The sequence below is a fragment of the Oncorhynchus masou genome, chromosome 4 (assembly GCF_036934945.1).
Source record: "Oncorhynchus masou masou isolate Uvic2021 chromosome 4, UVic_Omas_1.1, whole genome shotgun sequence".
Taxonomy (NCBI): Eukaryota; Metazoa; Chordata; class Actinopteri; order Salmoniformes; family Salmonidae; genus Oncorhynchus; species Oncorhynchus masou.
Window position 1 is genome coordinate 5,168,359 of NC_088215.1, and position 27,035 is coordinate 5,195,393.

At 41.9% G+C, this 27,035-nt stretch overlaps 1 protein-coding gene across 1 annotated transcript in view; it reads right to left on the reverse strand.

Moving 5' to 3' along the window:
• LOC135522023 (CSC1-like protein 2) overlaps window positions 1-27,035 on the reverse strand; it is a 93,810-nt gene that overhangs the window by 58,952 nt on the left and 7,823 nt on the right. Inside the window, exons 2-5 of the mRNA XM_064947899.1 lie at window positions 20,674-20,896; window positions 16,134-16,213; window positions 5,186-5,276; window positions 3,986-4,023 (exon numbers count right to left, since the gene is read on the reverse strand). Coding sequence (XP_064803971.1) covers window positions 3,986-4,023; window positions 5,186-5,276; window positions 16,134-16,213; window positions 20,674-20,826 — 362 coding nt within the window. The 5' untranslated portion in view covers window positions 20,827-20,896. The remainder of the gene's footprint in view (window positions 1-3,985; window positions 4,024-5,185; window positions 5,277-16,133; window positions 16,214-20,673; window positions 20,897-27,035) is intronic.

The following is a 27,035-nucleotide window of genomic DNA, read 5'->3' on the forward strand; positions in this document are numbered from 1 at the left end:
AGTTAAAGCTTGGTCACAAATGGGCCTTCCAAATGGACAATGACCTCAAGCATACTTCCAAAGTTGTGGCAAAATGGCTTAAGGACAACAAAGTCAGGGTATTGGAGTGGCCATCACAAAGCCCTGACCTCAATCCCATAGGAAATTTGTGGGCAGAACTGAAAAAGCATGTGCGAGCAGGGAGGCCTACAAATGTGACAGTTACACAAGCTCTGTCAGGAGGATTGGGACAAAGTTCACCCAACTTATTGTGAGGGTTGATAATATGTTTTGCTTGCTATTCAGATTTTGTTTAAGCTGAAGCTATAATAAAATTGTGCAACATATTGTGTGACTAGCTGAAGGCTGTGGCTAACCTTGGGTGTGGGCAGTTATCACGAGTTGTTGTGGACACATACAGAACGTAGTGTAGCAAACAACAGACTGTCTTTTGTTAGAACTCAAACTTGGCAATAATGGGAAAGAGGTGTGGGCTCATAGGATATTCTGCCCAGCAACAACTACACCTGCCAACGGGAGTGCCTGGGGGCTGGGACCAGCCTGTGCGCCAACGATAGGCTGAGTGAGTCTAAACCACGCTAAGCCTCTACTCTGACAGGCCAGCTCAGAAGCGGGAACTACTTCTGTCAGAGTATATTAGAAGAACTTTGTCAGGAACTAGTCAGTTCTCTGTTCTGCCCTGCGTGATGTTTCAGTGAACCCGTATATGTACCATTTATTGCTTGACTAATAATAAAAAACATAGAAGATTCTCAGTGACTCCGTGTCACCTTCTATCCTGATGCCAGATTCGATTGACACAACTCTAACAAATCTATTGTGGGAAGCTTGTGGAACGCTCCCCGAAACATTTGACCCAAGTTAAACAATTTAAAGGCAATGCTACCAAATACTAATTGAGTGTATGTAAACTTCTGACCCACTGGGAATGTGATGAAAGAAATAAAAGCTGAAATAAATCACTCTCCCCTATTATTCTGACATTTCACATTCTAAAAATAAAGTGGTGATCCTAACTGACGTAAGACAGGGACATTTTATGAGGATTAAATGTCAGGAATTGTTAAAAACAGTTTAAATGTACATGGCTAAGATGTATGTAAACTTCCGACTTCAACTGTATCTGAGTTATTGGCGTTCAAGCAGACAGAAAGCCATCCGATATGACGTAGCACTGTGATTAAGTCGCTCTCACTACACTGGAAGTTAATAGGAATATGATATTTAGATTGCAAAAATGTCTATCGTACATGTCAGATTTCAATAATGGCCGATGTCATAACTCGGGAGGACGTTTCCTCTCGAATGAGCCATTGATTATATTTTTGTGATATTCCTACCTCGAGAAATGTGTAATTTAACAGTGGGTCTAGCACATTTTTCCTGTTTGTCTTCCTCTTAAGTCCAGGGTGCATTGCATGGTTCCGTAGCTAGAGATATTTACAGAAAGGAGATAGAAATCCAATGAATGAAGAACGTATATAAAACCCCACCTAGCAGACTGTCCACAAATCGCATTCACGTTGTCATGCTGCGTCACGCGGTTGCTAAACTAATCATCACGCAATCCCTTCTCAAAGTCAGTGTATGTGTCTATTTTCAACGAAAGCACGCAACGTCACGATTCCAAAAGGTATACGATGTTGCAGATAGCAAGTTAATTATCGCATATCTCAATTTTTTTGTAATACTGTACTTATCTTTGACGAAATTGGTGCTAATGTTGGGTTGGAGCTAGCAATCAACAGACTCTCATTCACTCCTTACAGGAGAGCGCTCCTTCTCCCAGAATCGCGAAGAATGCACCGCGCTGCCCATTGACGTAGCATGGGCAACGTTTCCCCATCTCCTCAAAAGTACACTGCTCAAAAAAATAAAGGGAACACTTAAACAACACAAATGTAACTCCAAGTCAATCACACTTCTGTGAAATCAAACTGTCCACTTAGGAAGCAACACTGATTGACAATACATTTCACATTCTGTTGTGCAAATGGAATAGACAACAGGTGGAAATTATAGGAAATTAGCAAGACACCCCCAATAAAGGAGTGGTTCTGCAGGTGATGACCACAGACCACTTCTAAGTTCCTATGCTTCCTGGCTGATGTTTTGGTCACTTTTGAATGCTGCCGGTGCTTTCACTCTAGTGGTAGCATGAGACGGAGCAGCTCATCCAGGATGGGACATCAATGCGAGCTGTGGCAAGAAGGTTTGCTGTGTATGTCAGCCCAACACCATGCTTACAGCCCAACACTGTGCAGGACGTTTGGCATCTGCCAGAGAACACCAAGATTGGCAAATTCGCCACTGGCGCCCTGTGCTCTTCACAGATGAAAGCAGGTTCACACTGAGCACATGTGACAGACGTGACAGAGTCTGGAGACGCCGTGGAGAACGTTCTGCTGCCTGCAACATCCTCCAGCATGACCGGTTTGGCGGTGGGTCAGTCATGGTGTGGGGTGGCATTTCTTTGGGGGGCCGCACAGCCCTCCATGTACTCGCCAGGTAGCCTGACTGCCATTAGGTACCGAGATGAGATCCTCAGACCCCTTGTGAGACCACATGCTGGTGCGGTTGGCCCTGGGTTCCTCCTAATGCAAGACAATGCTAGACCGCATGTGGCTGGAGTGTCAGTAGTTCCTGCAAGAGGAAGGCATTTATGCTATGGACTGGCCCGCCCGTTCCCCAGACCTGAATCCAATTGAGCACATCATGTCTCGCTCCATCCACCAACGCCACGTTGCACCACAGACTGTCCAGGAGTTGGCAGATGCTTTAGTCCAGGTCTGGGAGGAGATCCCTCAGGAGACCATCCGCCACCTCAACAGGAGAGTGCCCAGGCGTTGTAGGGAGGTCATACAGGCACGTGGAGGCCACACACACTACTGAGCCTCATTTTGACTTGTTTTAAGGACATTACATCAAAGTTGGATCAGCTTGTAGTGTGGTTTTCCACTTTAATTTTGAGTGTGACTCCAAATCCAGACCTCCATGGGTTGATAAATTTGATTTCCATTGATCATTTTTGCGTGATTTTGTTGTCAGCACATTCAACTATGTAAAAAAAAAAAAAGAAAAAGTATTTAATAAGAATATTTCATCCATTCAGATCTTGGATGTGTTATTTTAGTGTTCACTTTATTTTTATGAGCAGTGTATATCAGCCGTTGCGAATGTCAACCCCCACTCTGATCTACATTGATCTGCAGGTTGAACATGGTGAGATTGTAGACTCCTAAATTGATAGTGCCATTTGTTTAGGCGATTTTACAGCGAACTAGCTACTTTACATGCTGATATCATCTTTGGTTTCATTGCGTGTAGCTATGTTTGCTAGCTAGCTACCTAGCCCGCCAGCCAACCATAGAGTCGACTTGAGCTGCAACAGATTTCCACAACAACGTTCCATGTTGCTACCAACCTTACAGATAACGCCAAAATGAAACATTTGTTCACAAAAATATTTTGTTCTCACATAGTGTTATTTAACACTGTAAATTAAAGGAATGAGTGGTTTTGGTTGGATTTGTTATTTAAACCAATTGCAAGTGGCATGACCTAAGCCAATTGAAGTTAGCCTCTGAATCAGCAGGGAATGATCAACAGTGTAAAATGCTTTGGAATGGTCTAGAAAGGTGGCAGCAAAATGTCTCTTATCCATACAATTTACTACATGAGATGCAGCAGAGATGGTGCCATGTCCTGGTCTAAAACCAGACTGATGAACAATCTGGATACATTTCATAGATAAGAAAGAGTGGAGCTGAGAATTAATCGAGGATCCAATACTTTTGCTAGGCAAGAATGTTTTGAAATAGGGCGATAGTTATTTATCACTGTTTGTTCCTATCAGAGGTGGCCTTTAGCACAGTAGCAGAACTATTAATTTGGTTGCACATTTTATGGCAACATTGACGTGCATCATCTCTGGCTTTTTCCCAATCAAGTATTTACATAGAATGTTGATAACAGACCCACTTACTTTATTCTGAAGATGGCAGTTAACCAGGAACAGAAGCCCTGCAGTGTAGACATGCACAATGAAAATTAGACATTTGAAAAATATGCAGTTGAAAACATTAGTCACCAGTCACATTTTCAACACATGAAGATTTAAAAATAAAAAAAAATAATGAAATTCCACACAATCAAATAACTTGACAGTGTGATGCGTTATAAAAATGTTTTAGTTTTTAGGCCTCAATTCAAACAATTGCAGATAAATAAAAAAACACAATGCTGGTTTATGCTGTATCAGAGGTGTTTAAATCCAACATAGCAACATGCTATTCTCATGGTCATTGACATTGAATGTTAATGTGAAACCTAAATTCAAAACACAGTGTAAACATTCTGAATTAAACTATGGTTTTACATTATCTGCAATTTATTTCATTGGGGCCCAACTACTGTATGACCAGAGAGGGCAATAGAGGGGACTGTCTGAGGTAAAGCCAACCTGATCTGGACGGCTATAGCGATAGCCCAATCGTGATGTGAGTTTTAGTGAACATACAGGGAGAGAGGAGGAAGAGCCTTAGCCTACCAGCTGGGATTAAAAGGCTAGGAGATAGAAAGAAAACATGGACCTGAATTGACCTACTAGGGTGATTACAGTGCTACGTATGACTCAGGGATATGGTATGGAGATGCATAGAATGTTCTTGGGGGACATTGGCGGGTGGATAACTGACTGGTTTAGCTTATATTTCTGTAGTAGTCACAAGTTGTTTGGACTAAAGGAAAATGTCTGTTCCTCAAACTGGGGCATTTCGCCTTAAGGATATTAATTCAAACTATCACCATATATGAATCACCATATGTAATATTGTGTGGCATTAGTTGGAAGTCAAGAGTGATGGAGATAAGTCTCCCTTATTATAAAACATCTAAGTACTGTATCTATAAGGGGTGGGTAGTCTTCATCAGGAGTCACTAAGTGGAAATCTGTCTGGTGGACAGGACCCACACTATACCCTCCCCCACCTGACCACCCACATCCAAGGCTGGCAGCCAACGGCTTTACAGTCCTTTGCTTGGCCTGCATTATTTAACAGGGATGGGAGGCAAAGCCAATGGAGTTGTTTAAAGAGCTGCACGTGTGACTAGTAGGAGACAACCTCAGTGGTGGGGAGACATTCAGAGGTGGGGAGACATTCGGAGGGAGGGAGGGATTTCTCACGTTATCCCGTTGATCAAAGTCGACAGAGCTGGAGACTGTAGTGAGACGTTCATAGCGGTCTGGCGCTTCAGAATGCAGAGCTGAGGCAACACTGGAAACAGAGGACAAGTGTCAGGCTTTGACGGAGGCACAAAGAACACGGCAGGACCGGGTTCTGCAACGGTTACGTTTGTTAATTTATGGTTTGAAACAGAATGGAAATGAGGCTAGACGGATTTCTTCACAATTAAAATTAACTGTAGTCACAGCTAATGGGGTCGATTCCATTTAAATTCCATAAATTCAGAAAGTAAACATAAAATTGGAATTGGAATGTCAGTTTACAACATTTAAATGTAATTGACCTCAACCCACATCTTTCACTACTGCACATTTATCATAAAAAATGCCTTTTTATTAAATAAACCCATAATAGTTCCTCAACAATGTCCATAAAACCATGCCATTATGTGTATATTTTATAGTCAGTTTGATAAACTCCATCTCTCTGAGGGTCTAACATTCAGGATCCCATCATCCTAGGCGGAATTACTGGCCAAACAAGCATTGCGGAGTTGGCACGCACTGTTAATTTAGTCACATGATGTAATCCTATATTTTTTACTGCAGATACTATGCACTAACAAAATCACAGAACATTTCACTTGAACTCCCCACTCCAAGGCAAACATCAAGAAGGCTTCTACGTGAATGACATAAGATGCCCAGCTCCACGAGTTCAACATAGCTACACAAACGTCAAACTCGTGGGGCTGGATAGAGGTCTAGATAATGGTTTGTGCCATGACTGTAAAGTCTGATAGCATGAAATGACGGTTTATGACATCTGCCTTGTCAGGGAGGTATCAAGTAAAGGGTTACCCCTCACTCTATAGGACAAGGGACAAACACAGTGTGCAACTCAGACCAACACAACTCTGGCTGAGGTTGCCCCAAGTATGCCAAACATCTCGAAAATAAGGTAGGCATCATTGAGGATACCCTCGAGCCAAATAATGGCTGTGTGCTAGCAGTATAACTTTCAGACAGAAGAAAGGCTTTGAACGATCTGTTGGCCACCATTGCATTGTGCTGCCAAACATGCCTGAGGACATACACTATGTATACAAAAGTATATGGACACCCCTTTATATTAGTGGATTCAGCTATTTCAGTGACACCCTTTGCTGACAGGTGTATAAAATCGAGCACAAAGCCATGCAATCTCCAGACAAACATTGGCAGTATAATGGCCTTACTGAAGAGCTCAGTGACTTTCAACGTGGCACCGTCATAGGATGACACCTTTCCAACAAGTCAGTTCGTAAAATGTCTGCCCTGCTAGAGCTGCTCGGGCAACGATAAGTGTTGTTATTGTGAAGTGGAAATGGCTAGGAACAACAACGGCCCAGCCGTAGATTCTTTCACATTTATTTTTTACTTATTTAACGAGGCAAGTCAGTTAAGAACAAATTGTTATTTACAATGATTACCTAGGAACAATGGGTTAACTGCCTTGTTCAGGGGCAGAACGACCTTTTACCTTGTCAGCTCAGGGATTCGATCTAGCAACCTTTTGGTTACTGGCCCAATGCTCTACACTGGGCTACATGCTGTGAAGTGGTAGGCAACACAAGCTAACAGAATGGGACAGCTGAGTGCTGAAGAGCGTAGCGCTAAAAATGGTCTGTTCTCAATTGCAACACTCACTACAGAGTTCCAAACTGCCTCTGGAAGCAAAGTCAGTACAATAACTGTTTGTCGGGAGCTTCATGAAATGGGTTTCCATAGCCGGGTAGCCACACACAAGCCTAAGATCACTATGTGCAATGCCAAGCGTTGGCTGGAGTGGTGTAAAGCCCCATTCCATTGGACAAACAAATCTGGGTTTGGCGGATGCCAGGAGAACGCTACCTGCCTGAATGCATATAGTGCCAACTGTAAAGTTTGGTGAAGGAGGAATAATGGTCTGGGGCCTTTTCGGGCTAGGCCCCTTAGTTCCAGTGAAGGGAAATCTTAACACTACAGCATACCATGACATTGTAGACAGTTCTGTGCTTCCAACTTTGTGTCAACAGTTTGGGGAAGGCCCTTTCCTGTTTCAGCATGACAATGCCCCCGTGCACAAAGGGAGGTCCATACAGAAATGGTTTGTCGAGATCAGTGGGGAATTACTTGACAGGTCTGCAGACAGCCCTGACTTTAACCCCATCGAACACCTTTGGGATGAATTGGAACACCGACTGAAAGCCAGGCCTAACCACCCAACATAATTTTCCAACCTCACTAATGCTCGTGGCTGAATGGAACCAAGTCCCCGCAGCAATGTTCCAACATCTAGTGGAAAGCCTTCCCAGAAGAGTGGAGGCTGTTGATGTAATGTCCTTAAACCAACTTCATATTAACGCCCATGATTTTGGAATGAGATGTTCAACGAGCAGGTGTTCACATACTTTGGTCATGTAGTGTACCATCTTTGATATGTATAATCTCATTTTGTGATTAGAGCTCCACTGAGCAATGGACAGGACAAAAGAGGCAGTGTCTTCTGCTTTAAACGCCAAGGGCCCTATTCAATTATCTTCTTTTTTTAATGCCAGGCACTACGGGCTAATGACTAACAGTTTCCAGAAAAATATATTTACAGCATATGCAAATGTTTAATTTTATATAAATATATATATGAGAGCGAGAGTAGAGGTCAAACGGGGAAATGGTTCCAATCATTTGCCCATCATAGACTTCTCATAGGGGATATGGCACTTAATATAAGAGCTGTGTTTCGTGTAGGCTTACCATGGCGCGACGTTTTGATAACCATGTAACTCTTTCTAGGACAAGGTGACTGATCAATATATTTGTTTGTATTTACCCCCCCAAAAATGAAATGCTAATTGGCTGCTAATGTGGCTATCATAAAGAACTACAAATACCATGATGATCTGGACAAGACTGCTGAATCCAGGCAAAGGTTATCTCTGGATTAACCATCTAATGTTAGCTAAATATAGTAATAAACAAATTGGTTCTGTCTTGTGCAAGTTTTAAATTGACACAATTACCTTTTAGCAAAGGTGTCAACTAGAGATGACGTACAGGAGCTGTCAGGGATTTGCAGTTTTGCATGACATCTTCTGATGTTAAGTAGCATTTTCAAATCAGAGTAAATAGAGCCGAATATATTGATAAGTCACCTTATCTGAGAGAGATTGCATCAAAACGTCACACCAGGGTCACACGTCACACCAGGGTAAGCCTATACGAAACACATGTCTTATTTTAAGTGTTTCTAAAATCGCCTATGGAAAAAATGAACGGTGAAAAATATGATTGGAACCATTTGCCTGTCTGACTGCTAGGTTTTATGGGTATTATGACACCTCCACTGTGGGGTTCTACAGCCTAGGCGATTGTGATTAAGGGGAAAAATACACTATTAGTGTGGTGCCTGGCCTCAACAACAACAGTTTTACTCCATCATTTCTTGAAAGGTAGGATTTGTTTTGACATATTCCGGAAAGCCAGTTAGCGATTTTGAATAGGGCACAAAGTCTACAAATAGATTGTGTTTTAGCTGCAGCACTGGGTGTATATTGTAATCTTCCACCCTTATATCCTACAACAGAAGATCTACCACAGTCCAACAGTACACTTAGTCCAATGACAACATGTACAGATATGGGGGCAGTATACATTTCTCTGTCAGGGCAAACACCACATTCCACTTTCTAGCTGGATTCCAATCTGAAAACACTCCTGTCCTCTGCCTTTATTGAGGGGGAAGGGATGATTTTTTGGACTGAGAACACAGCCTGTTGAGAACTTTGCTTCTTGTGACAGCTAATGTCACAAGGATTCACAAAGACGCCACAGCAAGAGGGCCTAGGGAAGTTAACATCCACACGGATGCACCTTTTACCTTGTATTATTTGCTCTCAGTGTGTCATAGTTACCCTTTTCTCTTCTCCGACTACGTTATATTCAAGCGTGTAAAAAGGAAGCATGCATGTCAAAAGATTCATATGTTAGGTGACAGTCAAAGCATCAGAAGCCATGGCAGATACACTGGTGGAAGTAAACAGTATGATTAATAACACATAAGGCACTTATGTTGGGGAGTCGACACCCAATAAAATCCACAGCAAAAAGCAGTGACGGAGCCCTCACACCAAACCATCTTGCTTGTTAATAAGATAGATACACATACACCTTTCTCACACACACACACAAACCAACCCATAGCACACCCCAATTGGGGTGGATTCCAGTCCATTCTGGAATTGGATTGCAAGCATGCGCACCTATCCGAAATGGGACAAAGAGAGAGAGTGTTAGTGCACCAGTTAGCAGGACAACAAGTACAGTTAGGGCTGTAAAAGCAACCAGGGAAGAGAGAAGACAACATTGGAAAACCAGGACGTAAACAAAAACGTGTTTTTTTTAAAAACATACTATTCCCGCTCCTCCAATCCGCTGAAACACTTCTTCGATCTTCACAGTGAAACAAAAAGAGGAAAAATGAGCATAATTGTCATGAAATGGAGTACACATTTACTTCATTAAGGTTAGTCCTGGATAGAAATCCTGAAGTATCAACAAATTGGATGTTACAATATATCGAAGCAGGAGAGGTTTATTAGAGCCATAGGAAGATGTCACCCCCCATCCCCTCACCGCACAAGGACATACAACCACTGGTGACACCTGCCTCGTCGCAGCTCTGAAAGAGAGCCCATGAAAGCAAGAAAACAGCTGTGTGTGTTGAGCGATTAACAAAAGATGTGGACCCGGTTTATACAACTCATTGACCAATGTAAAAAAATATATAATCTGTGACCTCAAATCACAAATCAAATCCAGCACCAACTGTGGGAAGTTGGCGTTTAACAGGCAAATATTCAACATAGTTTAGTGCAGAAAATGTGGTAATTAAGTACACTGACCACAACCCACTGCCTGCAGCTGCCTCTTCTTGCCTTGTCAGACACGGAGACATCTAGGCGCAGGAGCAGTTAACATAGCATTATAGTATGCAACCATGCGGCCAACGCAGGCGTCGCCTCCACTTCTGTCAGCAGCGTAATTTTTTGGAAAGCTGGGAAACTTATTTTGGCTATAATCTGGCAGAAATTCGCCCATAGGTTGATGCAATTCATCGACTGACCAGGGGAACAAGACCACACACAGACCACATGAGAGGAAGTAAAGTTGTGAATGAATGAATTGATAGGCAGTAATATGGGCAGTCACTGCCATCATGGGGCTTTCATTAGCTAATTGTTTTATTCTGGGTAGTTACATTTAAAAAAAAATCTAACCAAACTATTTTTCGAAAACCGAACAGAAACCAACTTCAAAAAGCATGAATCACTCAGCACTAGTGTGTGTGTGTTTGTGTGTAGGGAGTGACAAGGGAGAAGGAGAGCAAGCGGGACAGACAAGAAAACAGGAAGTATGTGGCGCAAAAGAGATTGTCTAGTCAGTTGTGGGACTACAGTAGGAAACGGTTTGCCCAGATCTCTCTGTCCTTTAAATGAATGGGAGGACAGAACTATTTCAGAAAGGCAAAAGACACATAGCACTTAGAAAGCTCGTACATCATATCCATAAGTAGACCCAGGTCACTTTAAAATAACCAAATAAGTCTTCAACTACTATTGTACTTAAACGGGGCCATCCAGGATTGGTACAGAGTAAATCAAGGAGACTTGAAATCAGTGTTAAAATAGTTTGGGTTAAATTAACTCAACTGGCAGAGTGATACGCTCTCTGGAGTTAGTTGGGACAGAGTACTTTTAACTCAATTAAGAGTAACCAGAGAGAGGGAGTTAAATCTATGGAATATCCACAAATGTGGGAGGGGCCTCTGTCATATTTCCCAGCATGCTCTGTTGCGGGAAGATTTTTATTATTTTTTTGTTTATTTTAATATCTGTCATTTTGCATGTACATTGATTGTTTACGATCATGTTTAACTTTCTGCTCGGACAGGCTTTCTGAATGCAAGTCCTGAGTGAAATTGCTGGATAACTTCCCTTGAGTTGGATTACAACAGGGATTGGATATCACTTTGCTAGTTACCATAATGTGACACATTAAGATGTTGCAAATAAGGCATCACCCTTACACTTCAGTAGTAGTAGTAAACTGATAGAGAAATGTACACTGGTGGAGTTCTGTGTTTTGAATTAACAGTCAAGTGTAAAATTGCAAGAGTTGACTAAAATCACACTAAAAAAAAGAGTAATCAACTCTGAGTTGGATCACAAACATTAGCAACTTTGCAACTAATTACTACTTTTTAGCTACTGTGCAACTGCAGAGAGTAACCCATCCTAGATCTGAATGAATGAAATATTCTTATTAAATACTTTTTTCTTTACATAGTTGAATGTGCGGACAACAAAAATCACACAAAAATGATCAATGGAAATCAAATTTATCAACTCATGGAGGTCTGGATTTGGAGTCACACTCAAAATTAAAAGTGGAAAACCACACTACAGGCTGATCCAACTTTGATGTAATGTCCTTAAAACAAGTCAAAATGAGGTTCAGTAGTGTGTGTGGCCTCCACGTGCCTGTATGACCTCCCTACAATGCCTGGGCACTCTCCTGTTGAGGTGGCGGATGGTCTCCTGAGGGATCTCCTCCCAGACCTGGACTAAAGCATCCGCCAACTCCTGGACAGTCTGTGGTGCAACGTGGCGTTGGTGGATGGAGCGAGACATGATGTCCCACATGTGCTCAATTGGATTCAGGTCTGGGGAACGGGCGGTCCATAGCATCAATGCCTTCCTCTTGCAGGAATTGCTGACACACTCCAGCCACATGAGGTCTAGCATTGTCTTGCATTAGGAGGAACCCAGGGCCAACCGCACCAGCATATGGTCTCACAAGGGGTCTGAGGATCTCATCTCGGTACCTAATGGCAGTCAGGCTACCACTTGCGAGCACATGGAGGGCTGTGCGGCCCCCCAAAGAAATGCCACCCCACACCATGACTGACCCACCACCAAACTGGTCATGCTGGAGGATGTTGCAGGCAGCAGAACGTTCTCCACGGCGCATTGATGTGCCATCCTGGATGAGCTGCACTACCTGAGCCACATGTGTGGGTCCTGAGTGATGCTACCACTAGAGTGAAGCATTCAAAAGTGACCAAAACATCAGCCAGGAAGCATAGGAACTGAGAAGTGGTTACCACCTGCAGAACCACTCCTTTATTGGGGGTGTCTTGCTAATTGCCTATAATTTCCACCCGTTGTCTATTCTATTTGCACAACAGCATGTGAAATTTATTGTCAATCAGTGTTGCTTCCTAAGTGGACAGTTTGATTTCACAGAAGTGTGATTGACTTGGAGTTACATTGTGTTGTTTAAGTGTTCCCTTTATTTTTTTGAGCAGTGTAGTTGATCAAATTACACGAGATTAGACTGATCTAAGGAGTGACCTCAAACCACAATTTGGTTCTCGTAGAAAGGTCACTGCCAAGAAATGCTTATGTTAGCATGACACATTTAAAAAATAAAACATTTTTTAACTCTGCAAAGAGTGTTTGAATTTGCCTCTTTTGCTTGACATCATGGGAAAATCAAAAGAATTCAGCCAAGACCTCATAAAAAACATTGTAGACCTCCACAAGTCTGGTTCATACTTGGGAGGAATTTCCAAACGCCTGAAGGTACAACGTTCATCTGAACAAACAATAGTACGCAAGTATAAACACCATGGGACCACACAGCCGTCATACCACACAGGAAGGAGACGCATTTGGTATCCTAGAGAGGAACGTACATTGGTGTGAAAAGTGCAAATCAATCCCAGAACAGCAGCCAAGGACCTTGTGAAGATGCTGGAGGAAACAGGTATAAAACTATCTAAATCCACAGTAAAACGAGTCCTATATCAACATAACCTGAAAGGCCACTCAGCAAGGAAGAAGCCACTGCTCCAAAGCCGCCATAAAAAAGCCAGACTGTCCCCATGTGCAGATGCAAACCGTAAAGATCGTACTTTTTGGAGAAATGTTCTCTGGTCTGATGAAACAAAAATAGAACTGTTTGGCCATAAAGACCATCGTTTCGTTTGGAGGAAAAAGGGGGAGGCTTGCAAGCCGAAGAACACCATCCCAACCATGAAGCACGGGGATGGCAGCATCATGTTGTTGGGGTGCTTTGCTGCAGGAGGGACTGGTGCACTTCACAAAATAAATGGCATCATGAGGAAAGAAAATTATGTGGATATATTGAAGCAACATCTCAAGACATCAGTCAGGAAGTTAAAGCTTGGTCGTAAATGGGTCTTCCAAATGGACAATGACCCCAAGCATACTTCCAATGTTGTGGCAAAATGGCTTCAGGACAACAAAGTCAAGGTATTGGAGTGGCCATCACAAAGCCCTGACCTCAATCCTATTGAAAATCTGTGGGCAGAACTGAAAAAGCATCTGCAAGCAAGGAGACCTACAAACCTGACTCAGTTACACCAGCTCTGTCAGGAGGAATGACCCAAGTTAAACAATTTAAAGGCAAAGCTACCAAATACAAATTGAGTGTGTGTACATTTCTGACCCACTGGGAATGTGATGAAAGAAATAAAAGCTGAAAAATCATTCCCTCTACAATTATTGACATTTCACATTCCAAAAATATAAGTAGTGATCCTAACTGACCTAAAAGAGTATTTTTTACTAGGATTAAATGTCAGGAATTATGAAAAACTGAGTTTAAATGTACTTGGCTAAGGTGTATGTAAACTTCCGACTTCAACTGTATGTATGTCTCTGTATTGGGAAATGCCTGATGGGGAAATAATGAGGTCCATATGAGCAGAGGGACCATGATAAGGCCCAGTTTTCAGAGGAACCACATGTCACCATGTTGGTCCCCCTAGTCCATCAGTGTGAAGGCCTACAGTGAGACACTCCCAGGAGGCAGCTGACTAACAAGCGCACCAGAATAGAGGGTGCTTAGTAAGATGCTCCATTCACTGTCGTTTGTAGGTAGGGAGTCAGTTGAGCAGTACAGTTTTAAAAATGTGACTGCATCGCAGTGTAATGAGTTATAGCAGGAAAGTAGGGGTACTTTATAGTAAGTTTATGACTTCAATTAAGTAGGCATATAGCCATTTATTTGTACATTAATATTATTAGTCAACTTGTTATTTCTCCTCTTAATTGTACTGCATCAGATGCATTCAAAGGTGATGGATTTGATACAGCATTAAAATACATTAAGTATGCTAACTAGTTATAAATTCTTTCCATATTTATTACCAACATACCCAAACCATAGATTAATCATAATTGATAAATAAGTATCCCATGGGGTTTTGGTAATAAACTGGTGAAAAGAAGATTCCTTAAAAAGGATTGTTCCTCCAGAAATGAGTAGTATATATAGTGGGGCAAAAAAAGTATTTAGTCAGCCACCAATTGTGCAAGTTCTCCCACTTAAAAAGATGAGGCCTGTCATTTTCATCATAGGTACACTTCAACTATGACAGACAAAATGAGAAGAAAATCCAGCAAATCACATTGTATAATCTCAATACTTCGTTATATACCCTTTGTTGGCAATGACAGAGATCAAACGTTTTCTGTAAGTCTTCACAAGGTTCACACACTGTTGTTGGTATTTTGGCCCATTCCTCCATGCAGATCTCCTCTCGAGCAGTGATATTTTGGGGCTGTTGCTGGGCAACACGGACTTTCAACTCCCTCCAAAGATTTTCTATGGGGTTGAGATCTGGAGACTGGCTAAGCAACTCCAGGACCTTCAAATGCTTCTTACGAAGCCACTCCTTCGTTGCCCGGGCGGTGTGTTTGGGATCATTGTCATGCTGAAAGACCCAGCCACATTTAATCTTCAATGCCCTTGCTGATGGGAGGTTTCCACTCAAAATCTCACGATACATGGCCCCATTGATTCTTTCCTGTCGTCCTGGTCCCTTTGCAGAAAAACAGCCCCAAAGCATGATGTTTCCACCCCCATGCATGGTGTTCTTTGGATGCAACTCAGCATTCTCTGTCCTCCAAACACGAGTTGAGTTTATACCAAAAAGTTATATTTTGGTTTCATCTGACCATATGACATTCTCCCAATCTTCTTCTGGATCATCCAAATGCTATCTAGCAAACTTCAGATGGGCCTGGACATGTACTGGCTTAAGCAGGGGGACATGTCTGGCACTGCAGGATTTGAGTCCCTGGCGGCGTAGTGTGTTACTGATGGTAGGCTTTGTTACTTTGGTCCCAGCTCTCTGTAGGTCATTCACTACCGTGTGGTTCTGGGATTTTTGCTCATCGTTCTTGTGATCATTTTGACCCCACGGGGTGAGATCTTGCATGGAGCCCCAGATCGAGGGAGATTATCAGTGGTCTTGTATGTCTTCCATTTCCTAATAATTGCTCCCACAGTTGATTTCTTCAAACCAAGCTGCTTACCTATTGCAGATTCAGTCTTCCCAGCCTGGTGCAGGTCTACAATTTTGTTTCTGGTGTCCTTTGACAGCTCTTTGGTCTTGGCCATAGTGGAGTTTGGAGTGTGACTGTTTGAGGTTGTGGACAGGTGTCTTTTATACTGATAACAAGTTCAAACAGGTGCCATTAATACAGGTAACGAGTAGACAGAGGAGCCTCTTAAAGAAGAAGTTACAGGTCTGTGAGAGCCAGAAAATTACAGGCCTCTCATCTTTTTAAGTGGGAGAACTTGCACAATTGGTGGCTGACTAAATACTTTTTTGCCCCACTGTAAGTGACAGTGAAACAAGTCTCCCTGAATGACTTGCAAACCAATAATCCTGAAGGAAGAGGTAGGAAGGAATGGTGATGGGGTTACTAAAGGCACACGGTCATAATAGGCAAGTAATTCTCACAGTTCAACAGACAAGAGCCAATGATCAGTCGGACTACACCAGGGCAGTGCGAGTGTGATTTAACACCTCAGAGTCATTTGTTAGGCCTACCTGTCAGTGTCTGTCACCAATGCCAAGCGTCCATAATCCCAGGCCACTTTCCGCAATATTGAGAAGACAAATAGAAGCACCTGAAAGCACAGAGGAAAGTAATGCTATATGATTTACATCTTCATTGGTGTTTTTCAGGTGAAGCCGCCAGAACATATGTGTATCACTCAAATGTTGAAATGGATTTTATAGCAATGTCACTGCTGTTCTAAAACAATGTTCTAAGACTAGTAAGCACTTACCAGGCTCCAAAATGATGGACACCCTTGATAAAGATTAACAATAATGACGGGAAAACATGTACAAATACCAAGCAATATTGTACGCTCCAAAAATATTATATTCTTAATTACAATAAAAGTGACTCCAAAATGACAAATGATTTACCTTTTATTTCTACTGAGCACTAAATAATCTGAAACACAACCAAAACAATTTTTTTTTAACTACTTCATTTAAAATCAAAATCTTATTTGTCACATGCTCCAATTCGAATACGAACAGGTTACCGTGAAATGCTTACTTACAAGCCCTTAACTCTTTCTTGAAATGCATTGCTGGTTAAGAAAATAAGTAAAAAATAAAAAGTAGCACAAAAATAAAGAGGCTATATAACGAGTCAATGTGTGGGGGTACAGGTTAGTCGAGGTATTTTGTACATGTAGGTAGGGGTGAAGTGACTATGCATAGATAATAAATAGGGAGTAGCTGCAGTGTAAAAACAAAGGGAGAGGGGGTGGCAATGTAAATAGTCCGGGTGGCCATTTGATTAATTGTTCTGGCTTGGGGATAGAAGCTGTTAAGGAGCCTTTTGGTCCAAGACTTAAGAATATTTAGGAGTGTCAACCCTACCTTCTTGAGGGAAAAAAATATATTAAATGTTAAACAAAATCTGAGTAATTCTATAAAATATAATTTAACATTTTTTGCATACAACATAGCTCAGTATTTGAATGATGTATTTTATACAGTCATTATTGCTCATCTTTCTCAAGGGTGTCAATCATTTCAGACCCCACTTCATATTATGAGGTAAATGTAGTATGATTAGAGGATGACAATAAAAATCAGCAACATTGGTGCTTAATTCTAAAGGATAAAAAAAAAGTAAAATTATAAAAAGGCCAGCACTCATTTTACTCCGTTTTCAGATTCCAAAAATGATTAAGTTTTGCATATTTATTTCACACTTTCCTTACGCTGACAAATACTGAGTAATGACATGAAATAAATTGACTAAACTATCTAGCCTTTTCATCTGTTCATCATGTTATGATATCATGTCCATGTTAGTATATTTTATTTAACCAGGAATAGACACTCTTGAGGTCAGAAACCTGTTTTGGGAAGGGGACCTGCTATATGCTACTTTATGAGCATCAACGTGACATTGTCCTGAGAAACAAAATCCGTGAGAGACAAGGATCTTTGAGGGCACAGGCACACATGAAATTTGTGACCCTGTCATTTTGAATGAAAACGCATTCTGGACACATCTATTTCATAGATGTACAGTTATTGACTTAAATTAGTCTGTCCACAACACTTTTTCCCCCAATCTTCCTCTGTCCAGTGTCAATATTATTTTCCCCATCTTAATCTTTTCTATTTATTGGCCAGTCTGAGATATGGATTTTTCTTTGCAACTCTGTCTAGAAGGCCAGCAACCCAGAGTCGCCTCTTCACTGTTGAGTTGAGACTGGTGTTCGCGGGTATTATTTAATGAAGCTGCCAGTTGAGGACTTGTGAGGTGTCTGTTTCTCAAACTAGACACTCATGTACTTGTCCTCTTGCTCAGTTATCCAACGGGACCTCCCACTCTTTCTATTCTGGTTAGAGACAGTTTGCGCTGTTCTGTGAAGGGAGTAGTACACAGCGTTGCACGAGATCTTCAGTTTCTTGGCAATTTCTCACATGGAATATCCTTCATTTCTCAGAACAAGAAGAGACTGATGAGTTTCAGAAGAAAGTGCTTTGTTTCTGGCCATTTTGTGCGTGTAATCGAACCCACAAATGCTGATGCTCCAGATACTCAACTAGTTTAAAGAAGGCCAGGTGTATTGCTTCTTCAAATCAGAACCGTTTTCAACTGTGCTAACATAATAGAAAACCTTTTTGCAAATGATCAATTGGCCTTTTAAAATCATAAACTTGGATAGGCTAACACAACATGCCATTGGAATACAGGAGTGATGGTTTATGATAATAGGCCTTGAATTGAATATCTACATATGCATAATGAAATCAGCTGTTTCCAGCTACAGTCATTTACATTAATGTCTACACTGTACTTCTGATCAATTTGATGTAACTTTAAAATGTCCTTGTTTTAAAAAAAAGCCCATTTCTACTTTTCAACTGTACTTTAGATTTGTTTTTTTTGTTTTCCTCACCATATCTTTCAAATTCTGTGCACGTTACTAAGTTGTTTTGACAAATATATAGAATATTTAACAAAATCTCCCTGTGTTTTAATGCGCAGGATGTTGAAAGACAATCGCAACAAATATGACCGTACCCTTGTTGCCTGGCTTCATAAAGTGGGTTGGGGTCATTCCATTCAATTCGATTCAGTCAGTGGCATGAGATACTTATAAAATTATTGAATTGGAATGTAAAATAAAATGTTATTTTAAGTTAAAGTTATATTTGCTTTTTGAATTGACTGTAAGTTAACACTGCTTGAGACACCTTGACATTTGAGACAGAAAGAAAAGTTAACATTGCTGGAGACAAGGTCTCCAAAACGGCAAGGTGTCTCAAGCAGTGTTAACTTCCAGTCAATTCAAAAATTAATAAATACAGTATATTGACAAAGCAAGAACTGATTTTTAGAAATGTTTGCTAACCTAAAATAATAACTGAAACATTACATTTACATAATTATTCAGACACTTTACTCAGTACTTTGTTGAAGAACATTTGGCAGTGATTAGTCTTCTTGGGTAGGAAGCTACAAGCTTGGCACACCTGTATTTAGGGAGTTCTCCCATTCTTCTCTGAAGATCCTCTCAAGTTTTGTCAGGTTGGATTGGGAGCGCTGCTGCACAGCCATTTGCAGGTCTCCCCAGAGATGTTCGATCAGGTTCAAGCTGGGACATTGAGACTTGTCCCAAAGCCACTCCTGCATGGTCTGTGTGTTTAGGGTCATTTTCCTGTTGAAAGGAGAACCTTTACCCCAGTCTGAGGTCCTGAGCGCTCTAGAGCAGGTTTTCATCAAGGATCTTTCTGTATCTTGCTCCGTTCATCTTTTCCTCGATCACGACTACTAGTCTTCCAGTCCCTGCCACTGAAAAACATCACCACAGCCTGATGCTGCCACCACCATGCTTCACTGTAGGGATGGTGCCAGGTTTCCTCTAGGAGGGACGCTTGGCATTCAGGCCAAAGAGTTCAATCTTGCTTTCATCAGACCAGAGAATCTTGTTTCTCATGATCCGAGAGTCTTTAGGTGCCTTTTGTCAAATTCAAAGCGGGCTATCATGTCCCTTTTCCTGAGCAGTGGCTTCCGTCTGGCCACTCTACCATAAAGGCCTGATTGGTGGAGTGCTGCAGAGATGGTTGTCCTTCGAAGATTCTCCCATCTCCACAGAGGAACTTCAGAGCTCTGTCAGAGTGACCATTGGGTTCTTGGTCACCTCCCTGACCAAGGCCCTTCTCCTACGAATGCTCAGTTTGACTGGGTGGCCAGCTCTAGGAAGAGTCTTGGTGGTTTAAAACTTCTTCCATTTAAAGAATGATGGAGGCCACTGTGTTCTTGGGAACCTTCAATATTGCAGACTCTTTTTGGTACCGTTCCCCAGATCTGTGCCTCGACACAATCCTGTCTCGGAGCTCTAAGGACAATTCTTTCGGCCTCATGGCTTGGTTTTTGCTCTGACATGCACTGTCAACTGTGGGGATCTTATATATACAGGTGTGTGCCTTTCCAAATCATGCCCAATCCATTTTATTTACCATAGATGGACTCCAAGTTGTAGAAACATCTCAAGGATGATCAATGGAAACAGGATGCACCGGAGCTCAATTTGTCAATTTGAGTCTCATGGCAAAGGGTCTGAATACTTCTGTAAATAATATATATATTTTAGATATATATTCATTTGCAAAGAATTCTAAAAACCTGTTTTCACTTTGTCATTATGGGGAATAGTGTGTAGATTGCTGAATCATTTTTAAAATCCATTTTAGAGTAAGGCCGTAAAGTAACAAAATGTGGAAAAGTCAAGGGGTCTGAATACTTTCAGAAGGCACTGTAAACACACACAGATATGTACACATACATATACTCTATACCTATGTGATTGTTGTAGGTTAGCATAAAGTCACTTGGACACCTTTTCTCAAATATGGACCTTCAGGTTAGAAGTATTGCTGTACACAGACCTGGGATCCCAGGTAAGTAGAATCTCTGGCCAATGAATCAGTGACATAAGTCAATAAATTAACTACGGAGGAGAGCAAAAAGATCCTGCAGGACTGGAATGGGGCTAGGAATCTATTTGAAATTCAGGCAAGACTGATCTCTAGGCAGACTCACCAGGAAGCACATAAAGTCCAGCGCAAGGACTGTGGGGACACCTCCAAAGGGTAGGCCCTGAAGCACGGTGCTGCGGATTCGGGCTGAGTAACAGTAGTCCTTGGATTCATTGTTGGCAGAGCAGTTCTCCTGGCCTGCAATGCATATCCCCATGGTCACGATCGGGTGAAGACCCACAGGATCAGCACTCTGAGCAAGCTCACAGCCGCATCTTCCGGGGAACCTATCGTGGAAGGAAGGAGGGAAAAGGAGGGTGAAACCACCTATTTCAGATATCTAGATAAACCACACAGAAATCTGAAAATATCTGAAACCTCAGATCTTTGGAAATTACTGTTTCTAAAACTAGAACATGTTGTGAACACAATTCCATAAATAGAGCAAGTGCTGTGCCACTAAGGACCATTTCACAAAGCAGAATAAGCTTGTTAAGGGCACTTCACAGTAACAGAATTGTCACTTTACAAGTATGCCAAACAAAAACCATTGATTGCAAAGTTAAACCATACAACTCTATGTGGCCATTATGGTATTGATATGATATACTATATTCTAGTGCCAAAATGTACTACAAAGTGTAAATAGGATCATTTTGGTCATAAAGTAAGTCTTGTCCAAAAGGTTTTGAGAGTTCATCACAACTTACATGAGGGTTGGTTTGGATTACAATTACGTCAACATACATGCCTCCTTTTTGCCCATTAACATGCCTAGGGAGAATTGCCACTACTCTTGCTCGATTGAAAATGTAACCCATCTCATCACAGTTGAAGTCACTCCAAAAGTTATGAGGTAGGGTGGTGTTTTACATCAAATTTCTCTGCAATTGACCCGTGTTATATTTAGCTCCACTCACCCCTATGACCTCATGGCAAATTTCTGAGCGGTAAAATGCTTAACCATACTACTACTAAAAACTCTAAGTTTAAAAAAAGGTGGAGTTTGTGCATATTCAGGAGTTGAGAAATAAATCAAAATGGGAATGGACAGCTTTTAACAAAGCCCATTACAACTGCTGTTTTCCCCACTATTGCGCTCATAATTGAATGCGCCCCGAGAGGAATATTTCCCTTGCATTGAACACAAAACAACAAGCCGACTAGGGTAAATGGATAAACTATTCTACTATGGGTTAGTCTGGCTTTTCTATTAATTACTTGTTTTGTTTTCAGAGCAACATTAAATGTGGACTGTTTGACCATCTTCAAAAACACACCGCAGATATTTTTCCGACGTTGCGGCAATGATTTTGCCTTGGCACGTAGCCACAAACTAGTATAGTCTAAAGGCCAGTTTTATTGCTTCCTTAGAACAACAATTTTCAGCTGTGCTAACATAATTGCAACAGGATTTTCTAATGAACAATTAGCCTTTTAAAATGCTAAACTTGGATTAGCTAACACAACATGCCATTGGAACACAGGAGTGATGGTTGTTGATAATGGGCTTCTTTACACCCATGTAGATATTCCAGATACAATAGTCATTTACAACATTAACAATGTCTACACTGTATTTCTGATCAATTTGATGTTATTTTAAAACGGTCAAAAAAATCTTTTTTTTTCAAAAACATGGACATTTCTAAGTGACCCCAAACTTTTGAACGGTACTGTACATACACAAGGCAGCAGGGTAGCCTAGTGGTTAGAGCGTTGGACTAGTAACCGAAAGGTTGCAAGTTCAAATCCCGAGCTGACAAGGTACAAATCTGTCGTTCTGCCCCTGAACAGGCAGTTAACCCACTGTTCCTAGGCAGTCATTGAAAATAAGAATTTGTTCTTAACTGACTTGCCTAGTTAAATAAAAGGTCAAATAAATGCATAAACTCCGCAAAAAAAGAAACGGCCTCACTGTCAACTGCATTTATTTTCAGCAAAATTCACGTGTAAATATTTGTATGAACATAAGATTCAACAACAGAAACTGAACAAGTTCCACAGACATGTGACTAACCAAAATGGAATAGTGTGTCCCTGAACAAAGGGACACAGTCAGTATCTGGTGTGGCCACCAGATGCATTAAGTACTGCAGTGCATCTCCTCCTCTTGGACTGCACCAGATTTGCCCATTCTTGCTGTGAGATGTTACCTCACTCTTCCACCAAGGCACCTGCAAGTTCCCAGACATTTCTGGGGGGGTGAATGGCCCTAGCCCTCACCCTCCAATCCAACAGGTCCCAGACGTACTCAATGGGATTGAGATCCGGGCTCGTCCCTGGACATGGCAGAACATTGACATTCCGGTCTTGCAGGAAATAATGCACAGAATGAGCAGTATGGCTGGTGGCATTATCATCCTGGAGGGTCATGTCAGGATGAGCCTGCAGGAAGGGTACCACATGAGGGAGGAGGATGTCTTCCCTGTAACGCACAGCGTTGAGATTGCAATGACAACAAGCTCAGTCCGATGATGCTGACACACAGCCCCAGAACCTGATGGACCCTCCACCTCCAAATCAATCCCTCTCCAGAGTACAGGCCTCTGTGAAACGCTCATTCCTTTGACGATAAACAAGAATCAGTGAGCACAGTGACAGTGAGCACTGATGGAGGGACTGTGCGTTCCTGGTGTAACTCGGGCAGTTGTTGTTGCCATCTAGTACCTGTCCGCAGGTGTGAAGTTCGAATGTACCGAGCCTGTGCAGGTGTTGTTACACGTGGTCTGCCACCGCGAGGATCAGCTGTCCGTCCTGTCTCCCTGTAGCGCCGTCTTAGGCGTCTTACAGTACAGACATCGCAATTTATTGCCCTGGCCACATCTGCAATCCTCATGCCTCCTTGCAGCATGCCTAAGGCACGTTCACACAGATGAGCAGGGACACTGGGCATCTTTCTTTTGGTGTTTTTCAGAGTCAGTAGAAAGGCCTCTTTAGTGTCCTAAATTTTCATAACTGTCTTAACAACTGTTCCACGTGTGCATGTTCATGAATTGTTTATGGTTCATTGAACACGCATGGAAAACTGTGTTTAAACCCTTTATATTGAAGATCTGTGAAGTTCATTTGGATTTTTAGGAATAATCTTTGAAGGACAGGGTCCGAAAAAAGGAATGTTTCTTTTTTTGCTGAGTTTACATACTGTATGCTACAGTAGAAACACGATATACAGAAAATAAGGCACTTTGATAGGAACGCACATGTCCAAAGTTATTATTGTAAGGAAAACAACAATGCGAACGCCAGCCAAAAAAAGTGCCAGTTCGTGTAAGACTGCGCAAATGTCTGTATACTTCATGTGCAGAAAAAATGGGGAAGAGCTCTCCTCGAAGAGGGAAATTTGAGGCTTTACGGAGTTGGACAAACATAAATTGTCTGCAACACTGAAATGGGCTACTTCTATGTGAATTAATGAGGCGGCGGAACACACCTCAATTCAAACCGTTAGAAAATAATTAGAAAATGGACAGGTTGAAACATAGCCTACACATAATTAGCAGACAGCATGTATGAACTGTCCTATTGTGTAACAATCACATTTTGGAACAGTGAGTGCATTCTGACATCGCGTGTATAAAACTTAAGCTGTGGCGACCATTAGAGATATTTGGAACTCACATGTGACAAAGTTATGACCTAGACACCCAGGTGAGGTGAATTCCTAACCAATCAGTGACCAATCAAGTACAAGGGAGGAGCAAAAACCTGCAGACACTTGGCCCACCCTCCATGGAATGGGTTTGACACGTACATTAACCATTGTCCCGGTTTCCAAGGTAACCTCACAGCTGTAATTAGGAAGTGTTTTTTGAAAGACTGGTCATGACACACATCAACATCAGACACACTGGACCTATTTCAATTCACATACCGTCCAAACAGATCCACAGATGACTCAATCTCAACTGCACTTCACACTGCCCTCTTCCACCTGGACAAGAGGGGAAATATGTGAGAATGCTGTTCATAGACTACAGCTCAGTGTTCAACACCATAGTCCCCTCCAAGCTCATCACCAAGCTGGGGACCTTGGGACTGAACACCTCCCTCTAACGAGATCCTGGACTTCCTGACGGGACAGACCCATGTGGTGAAGATAGGCAAGAACAACCTCCGCCTCACGGATCCTCAATACGGAGGCCCATCAAAGGTGTGTGCTTAATCCCCTCCTGTACTCCCTGTTCACTCACGACTGAGGTTTGACTAATCTCGCCCGGGCAGGCGTGTTTTGCATCGGCTAAATGTTGATTGCATTCAATTTGGAAATGGGCTGCCTCCCGGGCATGAGCCAGGTGCCCAGCTCTGTCCGATGGCGATGTCCGCTCAAGACAAGTGACATAATTAAGCACCTGTAGCAATTACTAGGGATGTGTGTTTTCCCATGCAAAAGTGAATTGTATCGATAAAAATCTAACATTAATTTGATGGAAAACCGATGTGTGTTTCTGGACGATGTACCATGCCGCGTCTTTGACAACATGGACGAGCAGATTACTGTTCGATTTGCACCCCTCCCTCCCTCCACTCTTTGCCCTGATGACGTGAGGGGCCAAAGAGTTCTAAAAACAGAAGTTCTGTAACTAAAACAAGTTTTATTAGACAAATGCAGGTAGGTCCCTCCCAGTTTCATTCAGTTTGCTTCCATGTAGCCCTTTCTACTCACAGGCTGTCATCCAATATACTCAAAAGGAGTCAGTGTTCTGAAAGATGAGACATTGTTATAATCCTCAAAGTCCGCTTTGATGTCATATACAAGCAAACCACACACCCATGAGTCCAAATGTGCACTTCACCATTTCCATATTTGAAAATGTAAAATTACAATCCATTTGTCTGACGTGTCTTTGAAACCCTAACACTAAGATAGTATTATATAATTCAGCTAGCTGTGCTGGCAATAGAATAAGCTTTCGTGAAGCCCACCTGACCCAGATTGTGATTCATAATGGAAAGTTTTTGGATTGCATAAACAGTCATTTTGTTTCAAACAAAAAGCATATTTGCTTCAGTTCCTCAATGGTAAAGCTAGGAGAGCTAAAAACATTTTTTTTTAAAGCACCTTACAGTTGAAGGCTCCTTCCTTTCCTCTTTCCATAAAAGTGCATTGAAATGACTTTGGAAATGTGCAGTTTGGAGAGGTGTGGCGCCACCTGGAGACACCAGTTAGACCTCTCACTCAAACCCTTGTAATCATTTTTTCTTATCTTGCAACTACTCCAAAAGTTCTATGAATGTTCTTATGTTACTGAATGTATTTTCAGATTTAGTTATTGAAAAGTGCAGTAAACAAAAAATGAACATAAAATCAACAGTGTAATGTTTGGATTCCTGTGTCAGGTGAACGGTTGTGCCCTCACCTTTGGTCTGATCATTTCCCCATAATCTCCAGTGTCCTTACAATTGCTACCAAGGTCATGCATTCGGAAAGTATTCAGACCTCTTGACTTCTCCAGCCTTATTCTAAAATGTGAGCTGTAGAGTTCTTCTGTGGAGATGGGAAAACCTTCCAGAAGGACAACTATCTCTGCAGCACTCCACCAGACAGAAGCCACTCCTCAGTAAAAGGCACATGACAGCCCGCTTGGAGTTTTCCAAAAGGCACCTAAAGACTCCCAGACCATGAGAAACAAGATTCTCTGGTCAGATGAAACCAAGATTGAACTCTTTGGCCTGAATTCCAAGCGTCACATCTGGAAGACTCCTGGAATCATCACTACGGTAAAGCGTGGTGGCAGCATCATGCTGTGCATATGTTTTTCAGCAGCAGGGACTATTCAGGACTGAGGGAAAGATGAACGGAGCAAAGTACAGAGAGATCCTTGATAAAAACCTGCTCCAGAGCACTCAGGACCTCAGACTGGGGCCAAGATTCACCATCCAACAGGGCAACGAACCTAAGCACACAGCCAAGACAACGCAGGAGTGGCTTAGGGACAAGTCTCAATGTGGCAAGACCCAGCCAGAGCCCGGACTTGAGCATCTCTGGAGAGACCTGATAATAGCTGTGCAGCAACACTCCCCATCCAACCTGAAGGAGTTTGAGAGGATCTGCAGAGAAGAAAATGGGAGAAACTCCCCAATTACAGGTGTACCAAGCTTGTAGAGTCATACACAAGAAGACTCAAGGCTGTAATCGCTACCAAAAGGTGCTTCAACAAAGTACTGAGAAAAGGTTCTGAAAACTTATGCACGTGACATTTCAGTTGACATTTTTTAGTAAAGATTTCTAAAAACCTGTCTTTGCTTTGTCATTATGGGGTATTATGAGGGGGGGGGGAAACAACACATTTTAGAAAAAGTCTAGGGGTCTGAATACTTTACGAATGCACACACACATACTGTTCAAAAGATGTCCTTGTTTTTGAAAGAAAAGCACATTTTGTCCATTAAAACATTAAATTGATCATAAACACAGTGTAGACA